This window comes from Lipotes vexillifer, unplaced genomic scaffold, assembly GCF_000442215.2.
Source record: "Lipotes vexillifer unplaced genomic scaffold, Lipotes_vexillifer_v1.1 scaffold233, whole genome shotgun sequence".
Lineage (NCBI taxonomy): Eukaryota > Metazoa > Chordata > Mammalia > Artiodactyla > Lipotidae > Lipotes > Lipotes vexillifer.
The window spans coordinates 304,051-329,223 of NW_006790915.1; the positions used below are offsets into that span (position 1 = coordinate 304,051).

The following is a 25,173-nucleotide window of genomic DNA, read 5'->3' on the forward strand; positions in this document are numbered from 1 at the left end:
AAAAAAAAAAAAAAAAAAAAAAAAAAGGGATGGGGTGATATTACAGATTATATGGAACGTAAAAGGCATAATGACCAAATGCAATGTGTGGGTCATATTTTGATCCTAATTTGAAGAAAGCAATTGTAAAAAGACATTTCTGAGAGAATATGGGAAACCAAACACGGACTTACTATAATTGCGGAATTATAATTGTGTTGGGTGTGATAATGGACATTAGGATATTGAAAAGAGAGACAGACCTATGATAAACCATAATGGAAAAGAATATTTAAAAAAGAATGTGTATATATATGTATAACTGAGTCATTTTGCTGTACGGTAGTAATTAACACAACATTGTAAATCAACTATACTTCAATTAAAAGAATAAATAAATAATAAAAGAGAGAAAGAAAAAGGTGGGGAGGGAGAAAGAAAGTCTTTATCTGTGAGACATACATAATGAAAGGGTGAAATGAAATGCTGTCTGGAATTTGGTTTAAAATAATTCCAGAAGAGAGAAAGAATTGAGGTGAGGGACAGATACAGATGAATGGCAAAATGTTGATAACTGTTAAATTGGGTGATGGGTATGTGGGTCCATCATTCTCTCTACTTTTGTATATGTATTTGAAAATTCCCATATTAAAAAGTTTAAAAAAAGAGAGTTAGTGAGTCAGTATTCATCACTCAGTGCAATGTTGCCTTCTATCAGTCACATGATTATAATTTACCTGTTCTAATGGGAGCTTTGAGGTCCAGGTAATATCCAGAAGATTCTTCCTCTGACTTTTAGGGGCATCTCTCAGATGTAAAAAGAGTTCTTGTGCATTCAGATTACATAGCTGACACACACCATGTTCAATTTCAAATACTTTGGCTCGCAGGTAACTGTTATTAGATCGAATCCAAAACTCCTCCTGACATTTCAGAGAGCAAAACCGTGAATCCCAAGCATTTGCTTTATGCTCTTGCTTACTCCGGCAAGTGGGTTGCTGACAGTGAAGGCAAAGTGGATTTCCTTCATTATCCACAGCTTGCAAATAGCCTTTGGATGTAGAAGGTTTCACAGTGAGATCAGCTTGGGCTGTGCTGGGATTTAGAAATGGGACACAAGCTCCATCTTCAAAAAATTCTCTAGAATGAGCAAAATATTGATTAGGTAACTAATGAAGGCTTACTCTATTCTAAGTAATTTTTACTTCATTTAAAGGTCTTCAAAGTTTCTATACTGATAAACAGTAAACATGGGGCCCACAGATTTTGTGATTCAGTGTGGAAATGAAATAGCTATAGTTGGCACTCTCTATTCCATGGCAAGTAAAAGAAAGAATGTTGTGTTCAAAAAAATAAATTTGCAAACAAATATGCTGCCTCTCTTGGGAACTTAGATGTCTTCAAGTTACACACTCAGACTCTCGAGAAGGAAAATGAGAAGTTAGAAAATGCTTCTTTAGGCTGGGAAAGGACAGGGTGATGGAAAACCTCAGCTAAAGTTAGTGGCTACCCTGCTCTCTAGATGTGTCAGGTCACACACCTCATTAGGACTGAGAGGCCGTTACCAAGGCTTCCAGGAACACTCTCTTCCGGCCTCTGCTGGCCTTCAGGAAAAAGATCATTCATATCCATTAAGTGACAGAGCCAGGGAGTTAACAGTGCTGATAGGAATTAGAACAGGAGGCTTGCTAAATACACACCTCCTACGGGTAAACTCTGAGTCGACAGAATTAAAATTAGAGACGAAACATTAGGTAGGACATAAACTCCATTTGTTAGAATAAAAGGAAAAGGTACATTACTCAGTTTTGTTGAAAAGTCCTACATGGGAATTACAATAGCTGCTTTGCTCATTTTCCATGGCTGGCTGTTAGAGTGTTAAAAGAAAAACTTTTTATGATAGTAAGAACTCAAGACTGGGGGGCAGAGCCCAGATTTGACCTCAGCTCTGCTAGCATCTAGTGGCCTGGGGCAGGTCACTCTAATTTCTAAGATGAGGGCATCAGGAGCCTCACAGGGTTGCTAGGAGGATAGAAGAGCTATTACATTGTAAAAGCTTTTTGTAACCTGTAAAGTGACCACACAAAGGTAAAGTATTATTACAAAAATGAAAGCATAAATTTAAAGGAATAGTCTTAGTACTACTATGCCCGACAAGTAAAAAAAAAACCCTTACTTTGTAGAAGGGCCCCCTGGCCTGGACCCCTTTGTGATCAGACGGACATGGCCCCCATCATTCTTCACCTTGTCCACTGAAGCTACAGCAACATCTTCTTTGGTTATGTATCTAAAACAAATACATGTGAAGTAGATTTCCTCTCTCCTATAAGAGTTTCTCTATTTCATGTTCACATTTCTCCTTGTGAAAGCAACAGGAGAAAAAGCAAAATATGAGTCTATTCATTGTGCTAATACTTAAATTAGGGAATGGAATTTTTTCCCTCTACATTGGTCTCCACATGTAGGAAACACATCTCTTTGTTCCAAATTAGTTTTCTCAAGATTTATTTTTCTAAGAAATTCAAGAGTCATTCAATATCCTTTGGACAAATTTTCACTTAGGGGAAAAAAGGCGTGGGTGTAGGAATAAGAAATGATCAAATACATGCACCACTGACAGCCGTAAGTAAACTGCTTGCCAAGCTGTGCAGAAAATCTCAAACTGGATTTTCACCTCCCTATTGGTCTTCTCTTCAAGGCTCCTCACATCACCTTAATCAGTTATAACAGTGTATCAGTGTATTCAAGACAAAGTGATTCTCTTTTTAGTTAACTAGATTCAATCACATTGTCTATAATCTTAAGGTTATCAGCTCATATAGAGTTTATGGAATCTTCCACTGAAATAAAGCCACTCTTGATGTGGGATCCAGAACCTTATTACACAACACTGTCAATACCACATAATGGTTTAGGGACTGGAAGTAAAGAGGAAAGTTATTCCAATTAAAGGTGACGGGGGAATTTAAGTAGGTGAAATGCAATTACCCAGTTAATTCCTTCTAATTAGCATGGCCTAGTTTCTCTAGTAGTTTACACCTACTGCAATTTTCTTTAAAAATTACTTTAAACATGCATTTTTTCATATTCTCAAATACTTCCTCATTTGGTAACCTGACAATAAAATTCAACTTAAATCACAATGGAATTGTGCAGTTACAGGTAAAATTTTAGAAATTTGCTTTTATGTTGTTGAAGTAGATTTAGTAATTAATAGATTTCCTCCTTTTTATAAAGTAGTTTATTAATTTTTTGATGAGGTGATACATGCACATATTTCACAATTTTAAAGGCACGCACTGCTTTATATGGTGAACAGTGTTTCCCTTCCATTCCCATCCTTTTCTCCCCCCTTCCCCAAACTATCTCTGTTGCCAGTTTTCAATACATCCTTTTAGAAATAGTTCATTTTTTATGTGTATAGGTGTATAACTTTTATTTCTTTGTATTTTTATGGACATACAATTCACATACCATAAAATTTACCATTTTCAAGTTTACAATTCAGTGCATTTTAGTATATTCATAAGGCTGTACAACCTTCACCACTATCTAATTCCAGAACATTTTTATCACCCCAAAAAGAAACCCATAGCCATTAGTAGTCACTCCCCATTATACTTTTTATTTTTAAAAACAAATGGTGGCATAATATACACATTAATGTTCACCTTGCTCTTTTTACCTAAACATACATCTTGGAGATCTTTCCATATTAGCACACATAGAATTGCCCTATTTTTTTAAAGGGCTGCCTGTTATTTCATCATTTCGACAAACCATATGATGTATTTTACCAGTCTCTGATTAATGTCCATTTAGGTTGTTCCAGTCTCTGCTATCACAAACAATGCTGTACAAAATACCCCCATCCCAAATATCCCTAATTTCTACACAAGAAGTATCTGTAGAATAAATTCCCAGAAGTAGAATTGCTGGGTCAAAGGTCTTGGGTGCTTTAAATTTGGACAGATTTTGACAAACTGTTCTCCTCTGGTTTTGTACAAAATTTATACATCCACCAGCAAAGGAGAGCCCCTGTTTCCTCACACTTTCACTAGCACAAGGTATATCAGTTAAAAACATCTCTGCTAATGGTGATAGGTATCTTGTTATAGCTTTACATTTGCATTTCTTCTGTTAAGAGGAAGGATGACTATCTTTTCACATGCTGGCATTTCTACTTGTGTGTCTTTCTTAAAGCAAAAAAAAGAATCACAGTGAATTCTTTAAGTATTCTTTAACTTGCCCTTTTAGCTCCTAAATTCCCTCCCCCCTCCTACCTTCAACCATTTCATTCCCTTGACAAAAGCACTTTGCTAAAGTATTCCAGCATATTCTAAAAGAACTCAAAAGCTTCTAGCTTTGATGGGCAATGGGATATTAAGCCTTGCCTCAGGGATTATTCAATGTTTAAAAGTTTAGAAGCTTAATTTAGTAACTTTAAAAGATGCTGAGAGATCTGTGACTTCCCTGGTGGCGCAGTGGTTGGGAGTCCGCCTGCCAATGCAGGGGACATGGGTTTGAGCCCTGGTCCAGGAAGATCCCACATGCTGCGGAGCAACTAAGCCTGTGTCCCACAACTACTGAGCCTGCGCTCTAGAGCCCACGAGCCACAACTACTGAAGCCCGCGTGCCTAGAGCCCATGCGTGCTCTAGCCACCGCAATGAGAAGCCCGCGCACCGCAACCAAGAGTAGCCCCCGCTCGCCACAACTAGAGAAAGCCCGTGCGCAGCAACGAAGATCCAACGCAGCCACAAATAAATAAATTAAAAAAAAAAGATGCTGAGAAATCTATTCAGAGATTTAAGAACTAAAAATAACCAGAGGTTACTTCCTATGAGAGGTTTAAGTGCAAATTTTTGGAAACCACAAGAAATGGATCAATCAACCCCAAAGTGGGTTGCTGGCAACTTTTCAAACGTAGCTGCTTTACCAATATTTAATTTTCCATTGAGTTTTGCCAAGAAGTTCATGTAAGCATACCAACTTTCAAAAGGATTATGGTAAATCCGAATTTTGACAGATAGGGAAGGAAGAATGCTGTCTACTCAAGTAATTCCTGGATGGGGGTGATCGGAGGAGATGGCAAGTTTTGCAATAAAAGAGGAGTGAGTTGGAAGGTGGCCTGAACCAATGAGAAGAGTGGTGGGCTCGGGACTTGCCTGGTGGTGCAGTGGTTAAGACTGCACTCCCAATGCAGGGGACCTGGATTCGATCCCTGGTCAGAGCACTAGATCCCACACGCATGCCACAACTAAGGAGCCCACATGCTGCAACTAAGGAGCCCGTCTGCTGCAACCAAGACCCAGTACAACCAAAAAAAAAAAAAAAAGAAAGAACAGGGTTGGGCTCTAGGCTGTTGACTTGCTTTAGAGATCAGCTGTGGCTAGAGGATAAATTTGGCATTCTAAACCCACAGGTTTCCAAGTGAATCAGACCTGCCCTTTGACAAGTGGAAACCCACTTAGGAACCTAAACAATGGCTGGTGATCTTGGCTTCTATTTATATTTAAGAGTGAGCTGCTCAAAAGCTGACTACAAACTCTGAGCTTGGATGCAGCCTGCAAATGAGTGGATGCCACTGGAGGATAATCATGTTGGGAGTTCTAGCCATTGCTTTTGGGAGAATTCCTGAAAACTAGTACATATGTGTCTTTATTCTGAAGCCATTCCATCTTTTCAGAGATGAATCCTCTAATCTCATGCCTAGAAAGTAAAATGTGGCTGTTGGTATGGCAGCTGAGCCAAGAAAGGGACCTGGGGAGTGTAGTTTCCAGTATAACGCCTCTCCCTTTATCTCCACTGAGGTTGGTGTTTCCAAGACTGGTGCCTCTCTCGTTCAGTTTCTCTATAGAGGACAGTGGGAAGGCAAGGCATCCAATGTCTAACTGCTCTTCATATAGACTTCCAATCAATGCTTTTGTGTAGCCCCATCTTTCATACCTGCTTTCAGAGAGACACAGTTACTCGAGTTTACTGAGACTTACTGGGGTTCTACAGCCAGAATCAGCATGCTTCCTCAAAGCATCCCCCTCTGCAGGTGCACATGTTTCATTTTCATGGCTCTGCTAAGTCCATGTCCCTGGAGCCCCCTCTCTCCGCCTCTCTTTCATCAGTGACCAAGGTCTCTAGATCTACCTCTGTAACACCTCTCTTTACTCTCTTTCCTCCATTCCCATTTCTAACGCCTCAATAAAAGCCCTCATCTTTTTTCTCCAGGTCTACTGTAATGGGAGTTAAGTCTCTCTTAATGTAAGTTAAGTCTCTTAACTTCTGTGGTAAGCAGAATTTTAAAGATAGCTCCCTAGGAGTCCTGTCCCCTGGTATTCAATTGAACACCTATCTAGGTAATGCTGTAAAGGGATGCTGCAGATGTAATTAAGGTTACGAATCAGCTGACCTTAAGACAGGGAGCAATTCAAAGCATGAGAAGGATTTCACACACCACTTCTGATCCTGAGATGTAGGGGCCCATGTGCTAGAACTAAAAAGAAGCTGAGAGTGGCTCCCAGTCGACAGTCAGCAAGGAAACCTAAGTCCTACAACCACAATGAACTGAATTCTGTTAACAACCTGAATGCGTGTGGAAATGGATTCTTCCCAGACTACCAGTAAGAGCCCAGCCATCTTTTTTTCAGCCTTATAAAATCCAGAGCAGAGAAACAAGTAGAGCCAACTCAGACTTCTGACTTAGAACTGTGAGATAATAAATTTCTGTTGTTTTAAGCTGCTAAGTTTGTGGTAATTCGTCACGGCAGCCACAGGAAGCTAATGCCACTTGTCTCCCTTCGAGTCTTGCCCTTTCAATCTAATCTTCCAACTGCTGCCAGAGTGAGCTCTTAAAATACAAATCTGATTATTTACTCCACTGCTTGTTAACATAGTTTTAATATATCACCTACATATATTTTTATAAATAACACTGTGTGTCTGACTTGGTTTTATATTGATTTTATGACTTTTGCTTTTACACCTGACCAGCCGTCTTTCTTAGGTGGTGCTTCCATGTCTGCTGGAGAAGAAACAATGGGACATGCTGTAAATTCAGTTAGGAAGGGTATTATGATCATGTAAAGAGAAGACCAATACTTCAACTAAGACTATGGTTATAAAAATGAAAAGAGGAGAGGACTGGAAGAAGTATTGAGAAAAAGAAAATAGGCATCGTGTTTTTTGTTAAGTGTGTGTGTAGGTTTGTGTGTGTATGTATAAATACACACATATATTTTTAATGTATTTTTTACATAAAGTAATACACACTCATGGGAAAATTCAACCAGTATAAAGAGTTGAGGTGATAGTCCAAAACTGGCAGCTCATGGATATATCCAACTAGTCAAAAGGCTTTATTTGAGTCTTATGTGTTTTATTTTTTAATCTGAATCTGAGTGATGTTAGATGTGTTATATACTTTCTAATTTGCTATAGTTCCGCTCCCTACCCCATCCTTTTCTAGTTTTACACCTGATCTCATTCATTCATTTACAGTTCCTTGCTTTGTTTTTACTCACATGAGTTTGTAATCCCAGCAAAAAGTATAAAGTCCCTACCATCTCCACAAATCCTCTAATCGTATGGTATAGAGTAAAATTTCTCAACAGTGCACTAGTGACATTTTGAAATCAGTAACTATTTGTTTGGTCCTGTTCACTGCAGAATTTTTAGCAATATCCCAGCCTCAACCCACTAGATGTTCCCAGTTGTATCCCCTAATCGTGACAATCTAAAAATGTGTCACAAGACTGCTACCCAGAGAAGAAATTGCCCCTGTTTGAGAACAATGTCCTAGAGAAACCTCTGATACGTGTTTCTAAGGTATCCTCCCCGACACTCACTATGTCAATGATAGCAATTATATGTTTGTGTCTCCATCCTTTTTTATACTTATTTTTACCCTTAACAATTTATCACAAACATCGTTCCTTGTTCTCAGATATGAATATACCACAGCCCTATTTTGAAACAGCTGAAGAGATTTTCACAGTATTGCAATATAATGTATTTAACCAGCTGCACCCCTTCACATCGCATTGATGGATTTTTTTCACCTGTGTGCATAGAAAAAGACAGAGATCATAAAATGATGGACTGTGAGGATGAAGAGAGATTACAGGTATATGGAGACAGCAAGAGCTAAAGGAAGGGGCTTTTTCTGCCAATGCTGCTGTTGGGTTTGGTGCTTTGTGATCTCTTCCAAAGCAAGAGTTGGGGTGTAGAATGGCTGACTGCTTTTCCTGTGAATCTTTGCTTCATGCTGAAAAAGAGTCTACAGAGAATGGGGATTTCAGATCACACAAGGCAAAGATGATGATGATGCCAAGAAAGGAAAGGTAGTGTACAGAGATAAAAAAAAGGGACCTGTAATGATAAAGGCAAAACAGTTACAAATGTGAGACATTTAACCTTTCCTATTACTTTGTTTCCATCCATGGGCATGAAAATTGTTAACCTTCTGCTACTTGCCTGGTAGTACATCAAACAGAACCAGCTCCCATGCTGCATGGCACCCAAGATTCACACTCCAAGAATGAAGGGAAGATGGGGCCCAGAGGCAGGTTCCACTGTTATATCAGGGAAATGTTTTCCTCTTGTCAACCAGTAGCCCAGGCTGGGCAGGTCACAGGTCAGATCAACCTGGGACTCTGGCCTCTCTCTTGACAAGCAGGACCCATAGTGAGCAAGACCCAGACAACTCGAATCTCTTCCAGCAGATATGATCAAGTTCACAAAATATAAGCTGTCATTTGATGTATAATTTTCTCTTAACTCATCAGGATCTCATTAGTGGTTAATAAAATGCCTTAGACCCTCCAGTAGAAATAACTACGACAAGTAATAAAGTACAAAATAAAGAAAGACAACTCATACCTTCTGGTACTGCTTTGTCTGGTTTGCTGCTTTGTGATCTCTTCCAGAGCAAGAATTGGGCTGCAGAACAGCTGCCCACTTTTCCTGATTATCCTTTGCTTCATAGCAGTTAGACTACTCCATTCTCGAACAAACCTCAAAATCTGGCAGAAAATGAGATAATGAAAAGAGTGTACAGCTCGCCAGGCATCTTCCTTTGAAAGTGAGGCTACTTATAACATCTGAAAACTGATGTTTTATTATATCCCCAAAATAGGCTTTGAGTTTCACAGTTTAAGGCTTTCTTCAATTTGATGCAGTTTTCCTATCTTTATTGTGAACTATCTATGGCCAGTTCTGCATAGGTCTCGTTTAAGCAATAGACTCTCTAAAGCCACCCTTCAGGACACTCAGCCTATATCTTTAATGCACATAGAGACCAAAAGTGGTCTGGCTGTTGGAAGGACACACCCCACCAGTGGCCGAGGCAAAACTGGTCTTGGGGACAGTGGGTCTTGTGGTGGTGACAGTCACCGTGCAACATCTGAGCATCGCTTGTACCTGACTACCTAAATTCTCACAGGAAAGAAGCCATCAATAATAAATCTGGCACATTTTATTAGGTTACCATTACTCTTACTTATTGATCAGTTATAGGTAATTGGCTATTTTCTGGCAAGCTGAGAATCAAGATTACATGATACCAAAGAAAATAGCTCATGGCTACCTTTTCCTTTGAGACAGGTGCAGCCAACCAAGGGCAATGTTTCATTTCCGCTCAAAGGGCAAAAACATAATCACTATTTTCTTGTAAAAAGTGGTACACTGCATGCTGGCTCAGCCCCTGCGATGCTGACCCTTCTTAGCAGTGAAGATAAATCAGCCACAGAGGAGAACTAAGGCCTCCCCAACAGGTATGTGGCCTGCGGCTGCACACATATGCTTGCAGCAACGAATGGAGTCACCCCACGGGGTATTATCCCTGCTTTCAGAGCTTGTCAGTGTTAGAACTTAATCTACAAAGATAAAAGGTGATTCTGTCAGATACAAACATCACAGTTGCTAATCCTGTGAATGAGAAATTAAATGATGTGAGGATGATTCTATACACAGAAACAGCAAACCTAGGTGTGATCATTTGCCAAGGAAACAGATTTCATGTTTATTCTTAGCACCGGGGTAATTCATAGGTACTGCCTGAACTGATTAAAATGCAACCAGTGATCTGACTTTGCAACAGGCCACGAAGTGCTCTGCTTTTATTAAACTCAAAAAAGGTCATTAAAATTACTCAACAAATTTTCATTTAGAACAAACGCGCAGGACTATTCTTACCAGGGAGCGATTTTGTTTCAGCTGAAAGCTTGCTGGTAAATCTTCCCAAAGGTCTAATTTTATATCCAAAGGAATGAAATTACAGTTCATCTGGTTTCCATCCTGATTATAGATTAGGAAGGCATTATTAATACATTTCGTCTGTAGGCACTAATAGTACTTTAAAAGTAAAGAATTCTATTATGGCATCGCATGCCCAGTCTCCTAAAAGATAAACCGAGGCGGCTCATTCTAGACAAGATTCCACCCACACAGCTCCCCTGAAAGAACGCTGAGTGGAGGAGGGGGTCCAGGCTCTCACGCCCTCTGGGTGTCCTCACTGCATTCAATCTTAAGGGTAAATGATCCCATGCAGAGGGGTGTGGTCAGTCAAATACCAGGTTTAAACATGAAGTATTTCTTTTACAAAGGGAAAGAAGAATCTTTGTATATGGAAATCTACTGTATAAACAATAGCTGAACCCACATTCTATAGAATTCTCTCAGCCAAAAGGTAATGTTACAGTTCCCACATCACTTTGGGGAAAAAAACATACAAAAAGTACTTACATAGTGATTAAAAGTTTAGATATGTAATCGTTACTCTGAACTCTGCATTAGACACGGGATTCTGGCTGAAATGAACAGTTCTTTAGAGGTATACTATTAACCTGACATAAGATGCTAAACATCTGTTACTGCTCTTCCTTTTAAAGGGTGCTCTTTTAGGCACTGAACTAGGATTTTTATCCAAATTTCTGTTTCTAGATTTTATTTCAGATCTCCTAAGGTAAAAAGGAAAGCTTTCATCCGAACTCTCCTGTAGCTGTGAAAATCCCTGTTGACATTTCATCTGCTTAGTGTCTCAGGTTTAGAAAACTGATTGAACAACAAATTTCATGGCAAGGGGACATGTAAATATTTAGAAGAGTCATAAAAATGCACTTGAGACTAGTGCACAGGCGGGGCATTTGAGCCAGAATGTGGGTCAGGGAGGCCACGGTATTTGCCCAGCGGTGGGCACACTCCACTCTCTACCAGGAGTTTGCAGTTTCTCTCCGGTCTCCAAGGGGGAAACACCCTGATCAGATAATCCAGGATGCAGAGGCTTCACTGAGAGTAAAAAGTTTAAGGGCTCCTGAATTCCTGTATGTGATCTGCCTGGGGTCCGCCTTCCGGCTTCTGGACCTTGCAGGCCCTGGCGGATCCGTTCTCTGTTATTCTCAGATCGTGTACACATGATGGTCTGAGAAGCACAGCCTGGAACTCCCCATATGAGGGGACAAGGAAGCACAGGCACTTAGACCTGTCTCTAGGTGAGCAGAGGGGTCCTTGGTGCTCCGCGAGTCTAGAGGTTCCACATGGTGGACCAAGGTCCAAGCCTTTAAGGGGAATGTGTCCTGTCTTCATTCTCAGTATCGCTCTTGGTGGTGGTCCCACAGTGGAGGCTGCCTGGGGCTTCTGGTATTCACGATCCTAACCATCTCTAATCTTCTGGCAGTATCTTCTAATATTCAGTTAGAACTGAAGATTATTACGTGGTACACCATCTATCTGTATGTAATATTTGGTTTGGCAGAAAACCCATAACTGAGTTTGGGCAGCTCCAACCTAAGTTATCTTTAAAAAGGCATTCTGAGAATTCCCTGGTGGTCCAGTGGTTAGGGCTCCACATTTCCACTGTGGAGGACAGGATGGGTGAGGGTTCTAGCCCTGGTCGGGGAACTAAGATTCCGCATGCCGTGTGGTACGGCCAAAAAACAAAACAAAACAAAACAAGAACAAAAAGGCATTCTTTCAATAGGGTGACCCATGAGTTTAAAAACGCACAAATACTATTTTATGATACTTATGAAGATTAGAGGTTTGAAACTGTAGAACAAACAAAAGTGTTCATAATCTTAGCAATTTTTTCTCTCAAACACTCACACTAGTTAATCTCGACCAAAGATTCTCACATGGTCTGCAAGACCCTTTCAGAAGATCCAGAGAGTCACAAGAGTTTTATAATAATAGTACAACATCATTGGCCTTTTTCACTCTCATTCTCTTATGAATGTACAGTGAAGTTTCCCATGCATAGGCAGATCTGAGAATCCCACTGTCTTCTCCTGAGACTTCAGAGGAAATTGCTAAAACTGTAAAACAATGCCACTTTCTTCACTGAACTCTGTTCTTGTTTTGGCAGATATAATTAGTTTTCATAAAAATATGCTTCTTCTATAAATATGCAATGGACTTACTCTTAAACGAGTATTTTCAAGTGTTTCCATTTTAATTTCAAACAGTAAATATCAACAGATATAACCCACATAGACAAAAGCTCTTTGGGTCCTCAACAAATTTTAGGAGTGCAGGGAGGTCCTGAAAAGTCTGAGGGCTGCTAACCCGGGCTACGGCGGGAATCGGAGCAATCATATTATTAAAGCTTCCTAGGGTTTACTCCACACGGATGGGCAGGCTTAGGCTTCTGTACAGACGCTACTGCTGCTGTAGCTGCAGGATCAGTGCAGGAGCCAACTCTGAGTGAGAGCTCATGACGGCCAGGCACTGCGCTAAGTGCCCTACAGGAATTAGCTTATTTTGTCCTGGCAACAACTCCTCCATATTTTACAGTTGAGGAGACTGAGGCACAGAGCAGTTGAGTACTGTGTCCAAGATTCCACAGTTAGTGACAGATGTGAACTGAGGCACCCTGGCCCTGAAGTCTACACTCTTAACTACTATGCTGTTTACCTCTCATTGCCTTTAGATTTAACAGAGGAATTTGAAAATTAGCTTTAAGGAGGAAAAGAACTCAATGCCTATCTCATTGCTAATAAAATTAATTATGTCCACTGAAACATGAAAAAAGGAAGCCTTTTGTTTGTTTCCAGAATCCACATGATGCTTACCTTAGTATAGACGTGAATCCGGTCAGTGTTCTTACTCGCACAAAACATTAAGGTATCACACACTGGCAAAGTGTCCGTACTCTTCAACTGTTCTAATAAACAAGATAAAAAAGAACCTGAAGGTGAATCTGCCCTCTGTCCAAAACAGCTTATTCTAATCTTCTGTGGGTCAGGATGATAAAATGGCTATAACAAATATATCAACATATTTGACAAAGTACATGTGTCGGGTGTGAAATAAAACATGGTAGGCCATCTAAGAGCATATTGGCTTATGTGGTAACCAGTTGCTTTGAACTGTTGCTAATGACTCAACAAGAAAAAAAGAAATTCAGCATTCGCTAAAGAGATAAGAGTCAGGCATAAGGGAGAGTTTCCTGCCCCCCAAGAGTCCTTATCGATCTTGAAGGCTTCTAGAATCTATTCCTGTTGCTAGAGAGGGTTTAAGTTAAGACTGAATGAGCACCATTTTGATTATCAGCAGCAATACAGTTATGTCGAGGGCCACCTAAATGACTGATGGCCTATGGCCTGGTGCCTCACATTCACAAAAGGAGATGAGTGGAGAAGCCTCCTTTCTGATAATCCCTCTTTATTTTTCCTTTCTCAGTCCTACTGACCAATATATTCTGCAAGAGAAATAGGGTTATTCAAGCAGATCTAAATAATTATTACAGTTAGCACTTATCAAGCACTTAAAATGTGCCAGGTACTGTTCCAAGTACATATATTAACACCTCTCAGAAATTAAGTAGTGCATTTTACAGAGGAGGAAACTGAGGCAACATTAATCTGCCCAAGGCCACTAGTAAGAGACCAGTAATCTGGCTCCAGAGCCTGTGCTCTTAACCTCTGCCATAGTTCCTCAGTGACCTTTTAAGGTATTTTTCCAGATCTAGAAGTCTATGATTTGTTTGAGATTCTATTTAGCAATGTCATCTATTTTAATTTTTCTAATCAAGGCATCAGTCACTTTACAAACTTGGATTGTGGATTATTCCCATATTTCATAAATTCAAAATGTACATTTTTTCCACACTTTAACATCTCTGAAATTGGCATGTCTTATAGTCAATAATCGTGGCATTTTACAACCATGGTTGGCCAGGTGGCAGTTGTGAGGTAGCTGTCACTGCCTGAGCATAAGCTTAGTCATAACTACAATATCGTTGTCACTTTGACACTACACTTGAGATACAAACATTGTTGTTACTGAGCATTAAGTTTAATTACCTTTAAAATGTCTTCAAAATGTTTCACTATGGTTTGGGATTGAAATGAAAAGTTATCATGTATACGAAAAACTTGGACACAGAGCAGAAGAGCACAAATTTGTTATTAAAGAAGCAAATATGTATCACCAGAGGAATAACCAGAATTTCTCACTGAAAAATTTCTTATTCTTGCCAAGGAATAACCAAGTGCTTCATGGGACCTAAGAAAGGGAGATCACTGCAAACAGAGAAAGATGTTTTATATTTGAATACTGAAATGTGCAAAAGGGTTGTCTATTACATGCCAAGCAAGGCAAGGGAAGGCAGGAGAAACTGCCAGATCCCTCAGAACAAATGAAAGTGATGTCAAAGCAACAGAGGGTCTTATGATCTGGTCTGGGCTATCATTAATTTATTGTGTTGTAGTTTAATTGACAGAGTTTTTTTCTTTTTTAATGTACATAAAGTAAGTGCATCTCATAATCACTGTGTTTCCAGATTTGAAGAACTACGGTTAATGCATTAATGCTTAAAGATCAGAAGTCATTCTTTGATAAAAAGCATTATGAGAACAACTCCAAGTCAGTTGATATTCTTGGTAGCTAGTAGCTACATTAGGGGACATATTTTTCTTTTCATTGTTTTCATGAAGTATAATTTAATGGTTTGAAACTACAGATAATGCATCTTTTGAAGATACAGCCATCCTTCCAGACCCCTAGAATTCCAGTTAGAACGAAACTACAGTTCCAGTGTGGTATATACCACTCTGGTTCTAAAAGAGCACATGTGGATAGAAGGAGCATTTTACTATAATGTGCCTTCTCTGCCTTCCTTCTGTTTTTCAAGGAAATTCATGTTAGTGAGTAGACGTGAAGCATATCGCTTTTGTGGCGGTCTCAGCCCAGTGATTTGAGAAGTTAAAAAAAAAAAAAAAAGAGAGAGAAGAGGGAACAGGTATGGGGGAAATGCTGGCATTGTCTACTGGATGAGGTCAATGCAAGTTTCACTAGCAGAATAGAATTTTTAAAAGTTTAGTGATTTTTGGATACCAAGGGGGAAAAGGGGGGTAGGGTGGATTGGGAAATTGGGATTGACATACGTACACTACTATGTATAAAAGAGATAACTAATGGGGCTTCCCTGGTGGTGCAGTGGTTGAGAGTCCGCCTGCCGATGCTAGCAGACACGGGTTCGTGCCCCAGTCTGGGAAGATCCCACATGCCGCGGAGCGGTTAGGCCCGTGAGCCATGGCCGCTGAGCCTGTGCGTCCGGAGCCTGTGCTCCGTTAATGGGAGAGGCCACAACAGTGAGAGGCCCGCGTACCGCGGAAAAAAAAAAAAAAAAGATAACTAATGAAAACAGACTGCATATCACAGGGAACTGTACCCAATGCTCTGTGGTGACCTGAATGGGAAGGAAACCCAAGGAAGAGGGGATATATGTACACGTGTGGCTGATTCACTTTGCTGCACAGCAGAAATTAACACAGTATTATGAAGCAAGTATACTCCGGTAAATAAATAAATAAATAAATAAAAGTCTAGTGATTTTTGAAAAGTATGTGTAAGTAAAGCTAACATATATCTTCATCAAGGGACCAATTTGTAACTAATACACCAGTATTTCCCTGCCATAGATGGAGAGACTCATGGCCCAGCTGATGACAATTGCCAGTTGCTGATTCTGGATCTGATGTTTAGTTAACTGAGCAGTACGCTATCCTAGAGCAACAGCTTCATCAGCACTGGAGGGACTGTCACAGCAAGAACAAGGAAACTAGAGACAAAGAATCTGAGTCTACATTGTCTACTTAAAGGCCGTTAAAATTAACAGATCTAAACAGGATCCATTGTAAGATAGTTTGGGGAAGACCTTGAGGAATGAGAGGAAAGGAAAGCTGAGTAAAGAAGAAAGGAGGGATGCCCTGAGCTCAGAAATACTTAAACGAACAGTTCATTTTAGAGCTATGAATCCAACTCTAAATTATCTATGTTTAACAGCAACTACCTTAAAAGAAAAACTGACAGTCCATCCCAACCATTTTGGGGTTGTTATAATGAGAACATCAACCTGTGGGTTACCATGGTCACCAACTGAGTAACAAAGAAAATAACCCAAAAGTACTCACAATCTTTTGCCAGTTGGCGCATAAAGAGTGATGTATGACATATAGGCTGGTATTTGCCAACCATCACAACTATAAATGATGAATAGAAACAACAAAAAAGTAAATAAATTTGAGACACTACATGGCTGGTTCCAAACACAGTCATGATTCACACAGTCTTGAAATTATTAAAAAAAAACAAACCCTCAAAACCCTAAATATAAAATATGCCAATTAATTGTAGCCATTTAAAAGAAATTCATGTGTGAAGGGTTAATGACCTGTTAATAATCTGTCAATCTTACAACAATCCACATGGTCCAAAGGAACCCCCAAACATTAAAACCACCCTCTCACCAGGAGAATGGGCCAGGCTCGGTGGAGGCCGGGCAACAGGCCTGAGATAGTACATGCGGCCACGTATATGTTTAGCTCTCTGTGTAACATCTGAATGTCAGCAGCTCTGCTCTTCCAGCCATCTGGTGCTTATGTATGTAGTTACAAGTAGGTGGTATTTTTAATACAAAAGGGAATACAAGGAACCTGGAACAAGGTAGTAATCGCAAGTCTACTAACAGTATTATGTGTCTACATATATGGTTACTATTTGGATCCTGAAAATGGAAGCAAGACTTACCATCATGTGGCTGGGGTGTGAGTCTGTTCTCACTCTCAGCTTTTGAAACGTCTTCCTGGCTCTCAGCTAACGGTTCAGGTGCTGAATGTGCAAGGACTTGTTTTTCCCCATCAGAACTATTCCGTATTTTTTCGGAGGCGTCTTTCTGAGAATCATCTTTCTCGTTTCTATTTTTATACTGGGTGTGGTGGAGGCTATCTATTTGTAGAACAAATTTGTACAACAAATAAACAAATTAATTTATTAAAATCAAAGAAATAATTTACACTTACATTTAGGTAAAGTCATTATGTACTCTAAGCCCAATATAGAAAGTAGAGTTAAAAAAAGTCACAGCTAGGTTTTATAAAAAGAAACAAAGTCAACGATGTTTGTTCTTTCTTTCAAAACATGCATCGGGAGTCACTAAATACCAAGTACTACTCTAGGTGCTGGAGAGGCAGGGTAGAAGACAAGACAGAAATTTCCCTGCTTCCTGGGGATTCCATTCCAAGGGGCAGAAATAAACAGGTAAACAATTAGGATCTTTTCAGATAAAGAGAGTAAGTAAGGGGATGGGGTAGGAGGAGAAAAGTCAGCAGGCCCTTTTGAGCTGAGAGCTGCTCAGGAAACTAGGAAGCCTGGCCCCAGGGGGCCTGTATTCTTAGATTAGATTCTTAGTGTAACTGGAAGCCATCAAAGGGTTTTAAGCAAAGGAATGTAATGATCTGAGTTTATAAAGGATCACTCTGCTGTGTAGAGAAGGACCAGCCTCAGGGAGGCTTCTGAGGTCCTGAGAGAGAGATGATGGTGGCTTCCTGCGGGATGGTAGCAGTGAAGATGAAGTGGCTGGAATCAAGATATATTGTAGAGGTTATACTAGCAGAACTTCATGAAGTGGTAGGAGAGGGAAGAATCAAAGATGCTGCCTCTAGGTTTTTTTTTTTTTTTTTTTTTTTTTTTTGCTGTCCGCGGGCCTCTCATTGTTGTGGCCTCTCCCGTTGCGGGGCACAGGCTCCGGACGCGCAGGCTCAGTGGCCATGGCTCACGGGCCCAGCCGCTCCGCGGCATGTGGGATCTTCCCGGACCGGGGCATGAGCCCGTGTCCCCTGCATTGGCAGGCGGACTCTCAACCACTGCGCCACCAGGGAAGCCCCTGCCTCTAGGTTTTTAACACGATGTGGGGAAGATGGGGGCAGAGAAGATTTAGTGTTAGATGTGGTGGTGGTGAATCAAGAATTCCATTTTGGACAAGTTAAGCTTGAGGTACCCATTTGGACATCCAGGTGGAGATGTTACATAGGCCACTAGATACATCCAGTCTGGAATTCAAGATACATCCAATCTGAGCGTATGAGCTATAAGATGCTGAGTATAAGCATTAGCTGTTAAGAACAAAGCACAATACTAGTGTTCAATGTATATTATACCAAATTTTATCTAACATACTAGAGACTGCGTTAGCAACCTTTATAGGACTTTCCAGTCCTGTATCCTAATATTGCTCCTTTAATGTTCTGAATTCCACTGTTTCCTCAAACTGTTATATGGCAGGTATTGATTTAAAAATTTGGATGAATTATGGGTGGGGGGAGGGATAGTTAGGGAGCTTGGGATAGACATCTACACACTGCTATATTTAAAATGGATAACCAACAAGGACCTACTGTACAGCACAGGGAACTCTGCTCAAGATTATGTAACAACCCAATTGGGAAAAGAATTTGAAAAAGAATGGATACATGTATATGTATAACTGAATCACTCTGTCATACACCTGAAACTGACACAACATTGTTAACCAATTATACTCCAATATAAAATAAAAAGTTTAAAATAATAAACTAAACTAAAATGTAGATGGATTAGAATTAATTCTGTTTTTTAACGCTTTTGGGATGCATCCACATCAAGGTTGGAAATCATTATGTCAAACTGTAGTAGTATTACTCTAATAATTGTAACTATCATACACAGTAATATCACCGTTACTTAGAATATGTATTGTTCTTGGGGACTTCCCTGGTGACACAATGGTTAAGAATCTGCCTGCTGGGCTTCCCTGGTGGCGCAGTGGTTGAGAGTCCGCCTGCCGATGCAGGAGACGCGGGTTCGTGCCCCGTTTCGGGAAGATCCCACATGCCGCGGAGCGGCTGGGCCCGTGAGCCATGGCCACTGAGCCTGCGCGTCCGGAGCCTGTGCTCCGCAAATGGGAGAGGCCACAACAGTGAGAGGCCCGCATAACGCAAGAAAAAAAAAAAAAAAAAAAAAAAAAAAAAAACAATCTCCCTGCCAATGCAGGGGACACAGGTTTGAGCCCTGGTCCGGGAAGATCCCACATGCTGCGGAGGAACTAAGCCCCGTGCGCCACAACTACTGAGCCTGTGTGCCACAACTACTGAAGCCTGCGCGCCTATTGCCCATGCTCTGCAACAAGAGAAGCCACCGCAATGAGAAGCCCGCGCACCATAACGAAGAGTAGCCCCTGCTCGCTGCAAATAGAGAAATTCGGTGCACAGCAACGGAGATCCAATGCAGCCAAAAATAAATAAATAAATAAATTTATTTATTTAAAAAAAAAAGAAAGAATATGTATTGCTCTTAATCAGACTGTTTCATATTCACAAAAGGTGTTTTGTTCTTCTTAGACTGCTTGACAGTTTGCTTATTAAATAATGGTTCTAGAAATCTTCATTGCTGCTCTTGGTACCACAGAGAAAAATCAGAACTATAAAACCCTATTAGGGCTTCCCTGGTGGTGCAGCGGTTAAGAGTCCGCCTGCCAATGCAGGGGACACAGGTTTGAGCCCTGGTCCGGGAAGATCCCACATGCCGTGGAGCAACTAAGCCCGTGCACCACAACTACTGAGCCTGTGCTCTAGAGCCCGTGAGCCTCAACTACTGAAGTCCGCATGCCTAGAGCCCGTGCTCCGCAACAAGAGAAGCCACCGCAATGAGAAGCCCACACACCACAAGGAAGAGTAGCCCCCGCTCGCCGCAACTAGAGAACACCTGCACGTTCAGCAACAAAGACCCAACTCAGCCAACAATTAAAAAAAAAAGAAAAAACCCTATTAAACTATGATTTTTATTGCTCAGTCACTCAATTTATAGACTTCATGTGAACTGATATTATTTTGTAGTCACGAGGTATTTTATTTTTATTGCCTGTAGCAGTTGGAAATTGAATGAGATAATGCAAATTGTGGGAGATATTATATGGAATAAGCTTGTGGCTCCACTTTAGTTCATAGACAACAGGTGTCCACATTACAAATATAACCACCCAGATGGCAGACTTGTCAGTTTTGGTAGGAACACCCAGAATTGAAGGAGGAAAGACTCAGCTACTGATTACATTTTCTTTCACATCAACACTAAGGCAGAGGAGAGCAAGGAAAGCAGGAAGGAACTGGAGCATCAGAGCTTCTATCTTTGCTGAGTCTTCGTTAATGTCAATGCTCAGAAGACTTCACATAAGATGGAAAAGTGGACGTGTATAATTATTACAGTTGATAAAATTTTATTTTATTTATGATTTTTTCCAGTTTCCAAAACGGTCCACTTGGCATTTTCAGTTGCCATAAAAATGGTCTCTAAAATTGGAAACAAAAGGAATACTAATGATCTTTTCTTAAGACAACCACAGTTGTTAATAATCATTTCAAAAATAAAACAACAGAAAATGGCATATCATGCTAGAAAAATATACTGAGGTATGTTTATGATTTCTAGTTTTAAATAGCATGTTTTAGAAAAGAATAAATTCATAAAATAGACATGAAATTGCTTTTTAAAAGAAGATCTATAGAGGAATTTTTATGATTTGTCATGGAAGAAACATTGGCACAATGAATATTTTACTAGGCAATGAAGCTATGCTGGATTCATTTTGCTATTAAAAATAATAATCTGTAATTTATTTAAAAACGAGTATTATCTACAAAAGAAAGAAAACAGCAGGTCTATGACTATAAGGCATATTTGCTGCCATAGCAACAGAGCTTCTATTCCTGCCCACTGAATTCACATCCTGTTGGCATTAATCAGAAATGTCCATTTGTGCCAAATTAATGCCATGTCACAGACGCTGGGGGATATACATTCTTGACAGAACTGGGAGATTTTCACATTCCACAAGGGGATAAATTCACAGTCTTCACTATGTGAAGTTCTTCCTCCAGCTTAAAAGCTAAAGTTGGTACCCAGTCACACAGATCTCTGATGATAGCAGTTGTCTCTAAAAGCACAGGTTATCTGAGGACACCACTGCCAGCCCCCCTCATGGTTGCCCTCTGTGTACTCACCAGCACTGCCCTGAGGATTCTCACACATTTCACAGCAAGGTAACACTGAGTTATTAATATAGGTGCAGAGAGCACACTGCCAGCCCTCACCAGGAAGGGGTGGAGTGGTGGCCTGGGCCTTGGCCTCACAGACCCTGTCCATGAGCGGAGCTTTGGTCTGCCCGGGCTGGGATGGTTTCTCCTCCAGGGGACTGCAGCAGTCATCGGTGGTGACTGATTTCATTTTTTTAGCTTCAGGTTCAAGATCACTTTCATAATCTCTTGTAGCTGTTTTTCCAAGGTCTGCAGGTACTACAGTATTTTTCTCCTGGAATACCCTTGATTCATCACAGGAGGTCACCAACTGTCTCTTCTTAGGGTTTGGTAAAAAGAATGATCGAATATCATGCTGTTTTTCTTTTTCAAACTAGGAAAAATAAAGGTATTAAATTAAGAGGCTATTGAGTATGTTCTTCCTAAATGAAACAGGTTAACAAACTCTTTTCATTAGCCACATTCCTTTATCTTTTGAATCCCTTGTTGGAAATGAATTCAATCATGCAATGACTCTTCATATATCCATACATGTAGAATACCACTAACACCTCCATATACTTTCTGTGTCTAACTTTTTTTAGCACTTGCAATGTGCCAAGTACTTTACATAAATCAACTCATTTAATCCTCATGCCAGCTCTTCCCATATTTCAGATGAGGACACTAAAGCTTTAGAGAAGTTAGGTAACTTGGCTATAAGAGTTATATAATAAAAATATATAAATATATAATAAAATACACTTTATATAATATAAATATATAATAAAAATATACTTTATAAACTAGCTGCTCTAGATGTATGTCAAGGAAAGGAGGCAACTGTGTGTTTAAAAATTTCAAGTCAATCAAGACCCAGAAAAATGTTTTCATGACCAAACTATAAACATGAACAATGTTCATAAACAATATGTTTTTCATATTAAAATACTTTCCTGACCAGGGAGTATTTTTCAAATAGCATTAAAGATATCAATTAGAACAGCTTCTTTAATAGACACAGTTTAATAATTATCTTTTTAAGAAATATATCTCTCTTTTCTAAGAAAAGCAACTTCACTGTCTCATGTTTTTCATCATCTTTTCAATGTGTAAATCTCAATCTCCTAGAGAAAGGAGGATACCCATCTCCACAAATGATTAGCCAGCAGTTAAGGTAAATTAAAGGAGTTAATTTTAGAGCAGTCCTGCTAAGGCCTGAATTGGGTACCATGGTGGACACACACTGTGCCAGACTGCATTTCCAAAAATGGTCATACCAATTCTTATCCCATTTCGTGTACTTGTGACATTGACACACCTACATTTAGAGGTGGGGTCTGTGTTCCTCTCCCGTAAACCTGGGTGGACCTTTGTATCAGTCTCAACCAGCAGAATGCAGTGAAAGTATCACTGTGTGATTTTTGAGGCTAGGTTCTAGAAGCTAACGTGGCTGCTGGCACTCTGTCTCTCTCTTCTTCTCTATATCTTTTGGGAGGGACACTAGCCTTTGAAACATAGCCAGCATGTTGTGGGGAAGCCCAGGCCACATGGAGAAACCATGTATGGTTATTCAACCTGACAGCCCCATGTAGGCCCCTAGGTGACAGCCAGCATCCAGTATCAGACATGGGAGTGAAGAGGCTTTCAGATGTTTCCTGCTCCCAGTCTTGGGATCTTCCAGCAAAGGACCCAGTCCTCATGGAGCAGATATGTCTCCATTGTACCCTGGTTGAATTCCTTATCCACAGAAACCATGAGAAATAATACATAACTATTGTAGTTTTAAGGCACTAAGTTTTAGGGTAATTTGTTATGCCACAATAGATTACGGAGACAGACACTATAGATAATGACATCCAAATATTGCAAAGCGATAGTTTACATAATAAATCTTATCTTTCTTTCTTAGTAGTGTTGCATAAGAAAGATTTAGCCAATTAATGGAGACAGAAGGATTAGTGGTTACCGGGAGCTGTGAGAAAGGGAAACAGGGAGTTATTGCTAAATGGTTACAGAGTCTCTGTTTGGGGTAATAAAAAAGTTTTGAAAATAGTGGTGATGGTTGCACAACATTGTGAATGTAATTAGTGTCACTGAATCATACACTAAAAATGGTTAAGATGGCAAATTTTACGATTATATATAATCACAAATTTTTTAATTTCAAAAAAGGTTAAAAAGGTAAGAAAAGAAGAAGGAATATTTATGTTGTTCCCATACTGGTAAAATTAAAATGGAAAAAAAGTCCCACCCCCCCAATAATGTCCAACTTTGATTTTGTATGACTGTTATTTATATATTCTCATATACTATTAAAAAGTTATCTAATAAGTTGTGGAAGTTACAGAATTTAGATTAAAATATAAAGAATGAAATCAATAAAACAAGATTTTTAAAACAATGCACAAGGGAAATTCTAAGAAAGGGTGGAGGAAAGCAGAGAGATTATCAGACTAATGGAGTTTGGTGTTAAAAAAGTAACAAGGATACAAAGAGAGTTATGTATCTAAAGAGAATGTTCTATTCCATGTAACAGGACTGCAAAGAGAGCTTATAGAATTTTGAAAATATTGGCAAATGTTCAGCAAATGTGAACAAATTCTACTGGCTATTTCTAGTTAAACCACAATGATTTTACAAGACAGGTTAACTTTCTGAGTCCCCGTACATGTCTGGAAATGAATGACCTGATTTTGCCCTAACTCTTAGTAGTTTTGTTGGGCATACAATTCTTCAAAATCTTTAAAGACATTGCTCTATTTCTTCCAACATCTGATGATACTGACAATGTTCCTTTGTAGGCTGCAAACTCTTTCTTCATTTTAGAGGCTTCTGGGGCCTTTTTATCCCTGGTATTCTAAAATTTCACAATGATCAATGTCTATATATCTCTATCTGTGTCATCTATATCTATATACTTTCTGCCCAGCACCCTGAATACCTTATTAATTTTGTATAGTATTGATCATCTTTAGTTCTTAGAAATTTCTATTCTTCTTTGATAGTTTCTTCCTCTTCATTTTTTCTTTTATCTTTTTCTGGAATTCCTGTTAGCAGCATGTTGAACCTAGATATTTATGCCATCTTTTGTTCTCATATTTTCCTTTTTTTTGTCTTTTTACCCTCTAAACTCTTGGTGTTTAGCTCTATTTTATCTTTCAACCCTTCCATAAAATTATTTTAGTTTGGCAGTCATATTTTTAACATCTGTGCTCTTTTTTTGTTTTGTTTTTTGTTTGTTTTGGCTGCAGTGCGTGGCTTACAGGATTCCTAGTTCCCCGACCAGGGACTGAACCCCAGGCCCCGGCAGGGAAAGCACTGAGTCCTAACCACTGGGAATTCCCTCTAATATCTAGAAGTTCCTTCTTGTTCCTTGTTCCTTTTTTTTTTTTTTATAGTATTCTGATTTTATTTATATTTGCAATATCATCTCAAATCTAAAGCTACGAATTAGTTTTTAAAAAGTTATCTCTATGATCAATTTTTGTATTAGTTTATTTTTGTTCACATTTTTCATGCCACAGATTTCCTCCTCAAATTTCCAATGACCTCATACATAAGAATGAAGGAATAGGAGGGTTGCCTAGGAACTTAGGATGCACGGGGCTTATCACCAAGTAGATCAAGTAGGACATACTACTGATTGAACACGAGGGGTGAAGAAGATGGAGGGGACCACAGTGATACTCGGACTCCATTGTAGGGATGACATTTTTAGTTACTGTAATAGGGAATATAGGAAGATAAATGGGCTCATTAGAAGGCAAAAAGAGAAGAGGTAAGGAAATAAAAGTTCACTTTTAGACATGTGAGAGGACTGGTGTGTGCCAGGGTGGTGAGTTCCAGGAAGCAGGTCCAGAGTTCAAGGGAAAG

The 25,173-nt window shown here is 39.6% G+C and overlaps 1 protein-coding gene across 1 annotated transcript in view; it reads right to left on the reverse strand.

Moving 5' to 3' along the window:
• Positions 1 to 25,173, reverse strand: part of ZRANB3 (zinc finger RANBP2-type containing 3) — a 233,468-nt gene that overhangs the window by 4,964 nt on the left and 203,331 nt on the right. Inside the window, exons 12-18 of the mRNA XM_007464006.1 lie at positions 21,288 to 21,691; positions 17,000 to 17,211; positions 13,039 to 13,130; positions 10,166 to 10,267; positions 8,852 to 8,994; positions 2,156 to 2,266; positions 717 to 1,119 (exon numbers count right to left, since the gene is read on the reverse strand). Of these exons, the coding sequence (XP_007464068.1) occupies positions 717 to 1,119; positions 2,156 to 2,266; positions 8,852 to 8,994; positions 10,166 to 10,267; positions 13,039 to 13,130; positions 17,000 to 17,211; positions 21,288 to 21,691 (1,467 nt within the window). The remainder of the gene's footprint in view (positions 1 to 716; positions 1,120 to 2,155; positions 2,267 to 8,851; positions 8,995 to 10,165; positions 10,268 to 13,038; positions 13,131 to 16,999; positions 17,212 to 21,287; positions 21,692 to 25,173) is intronic.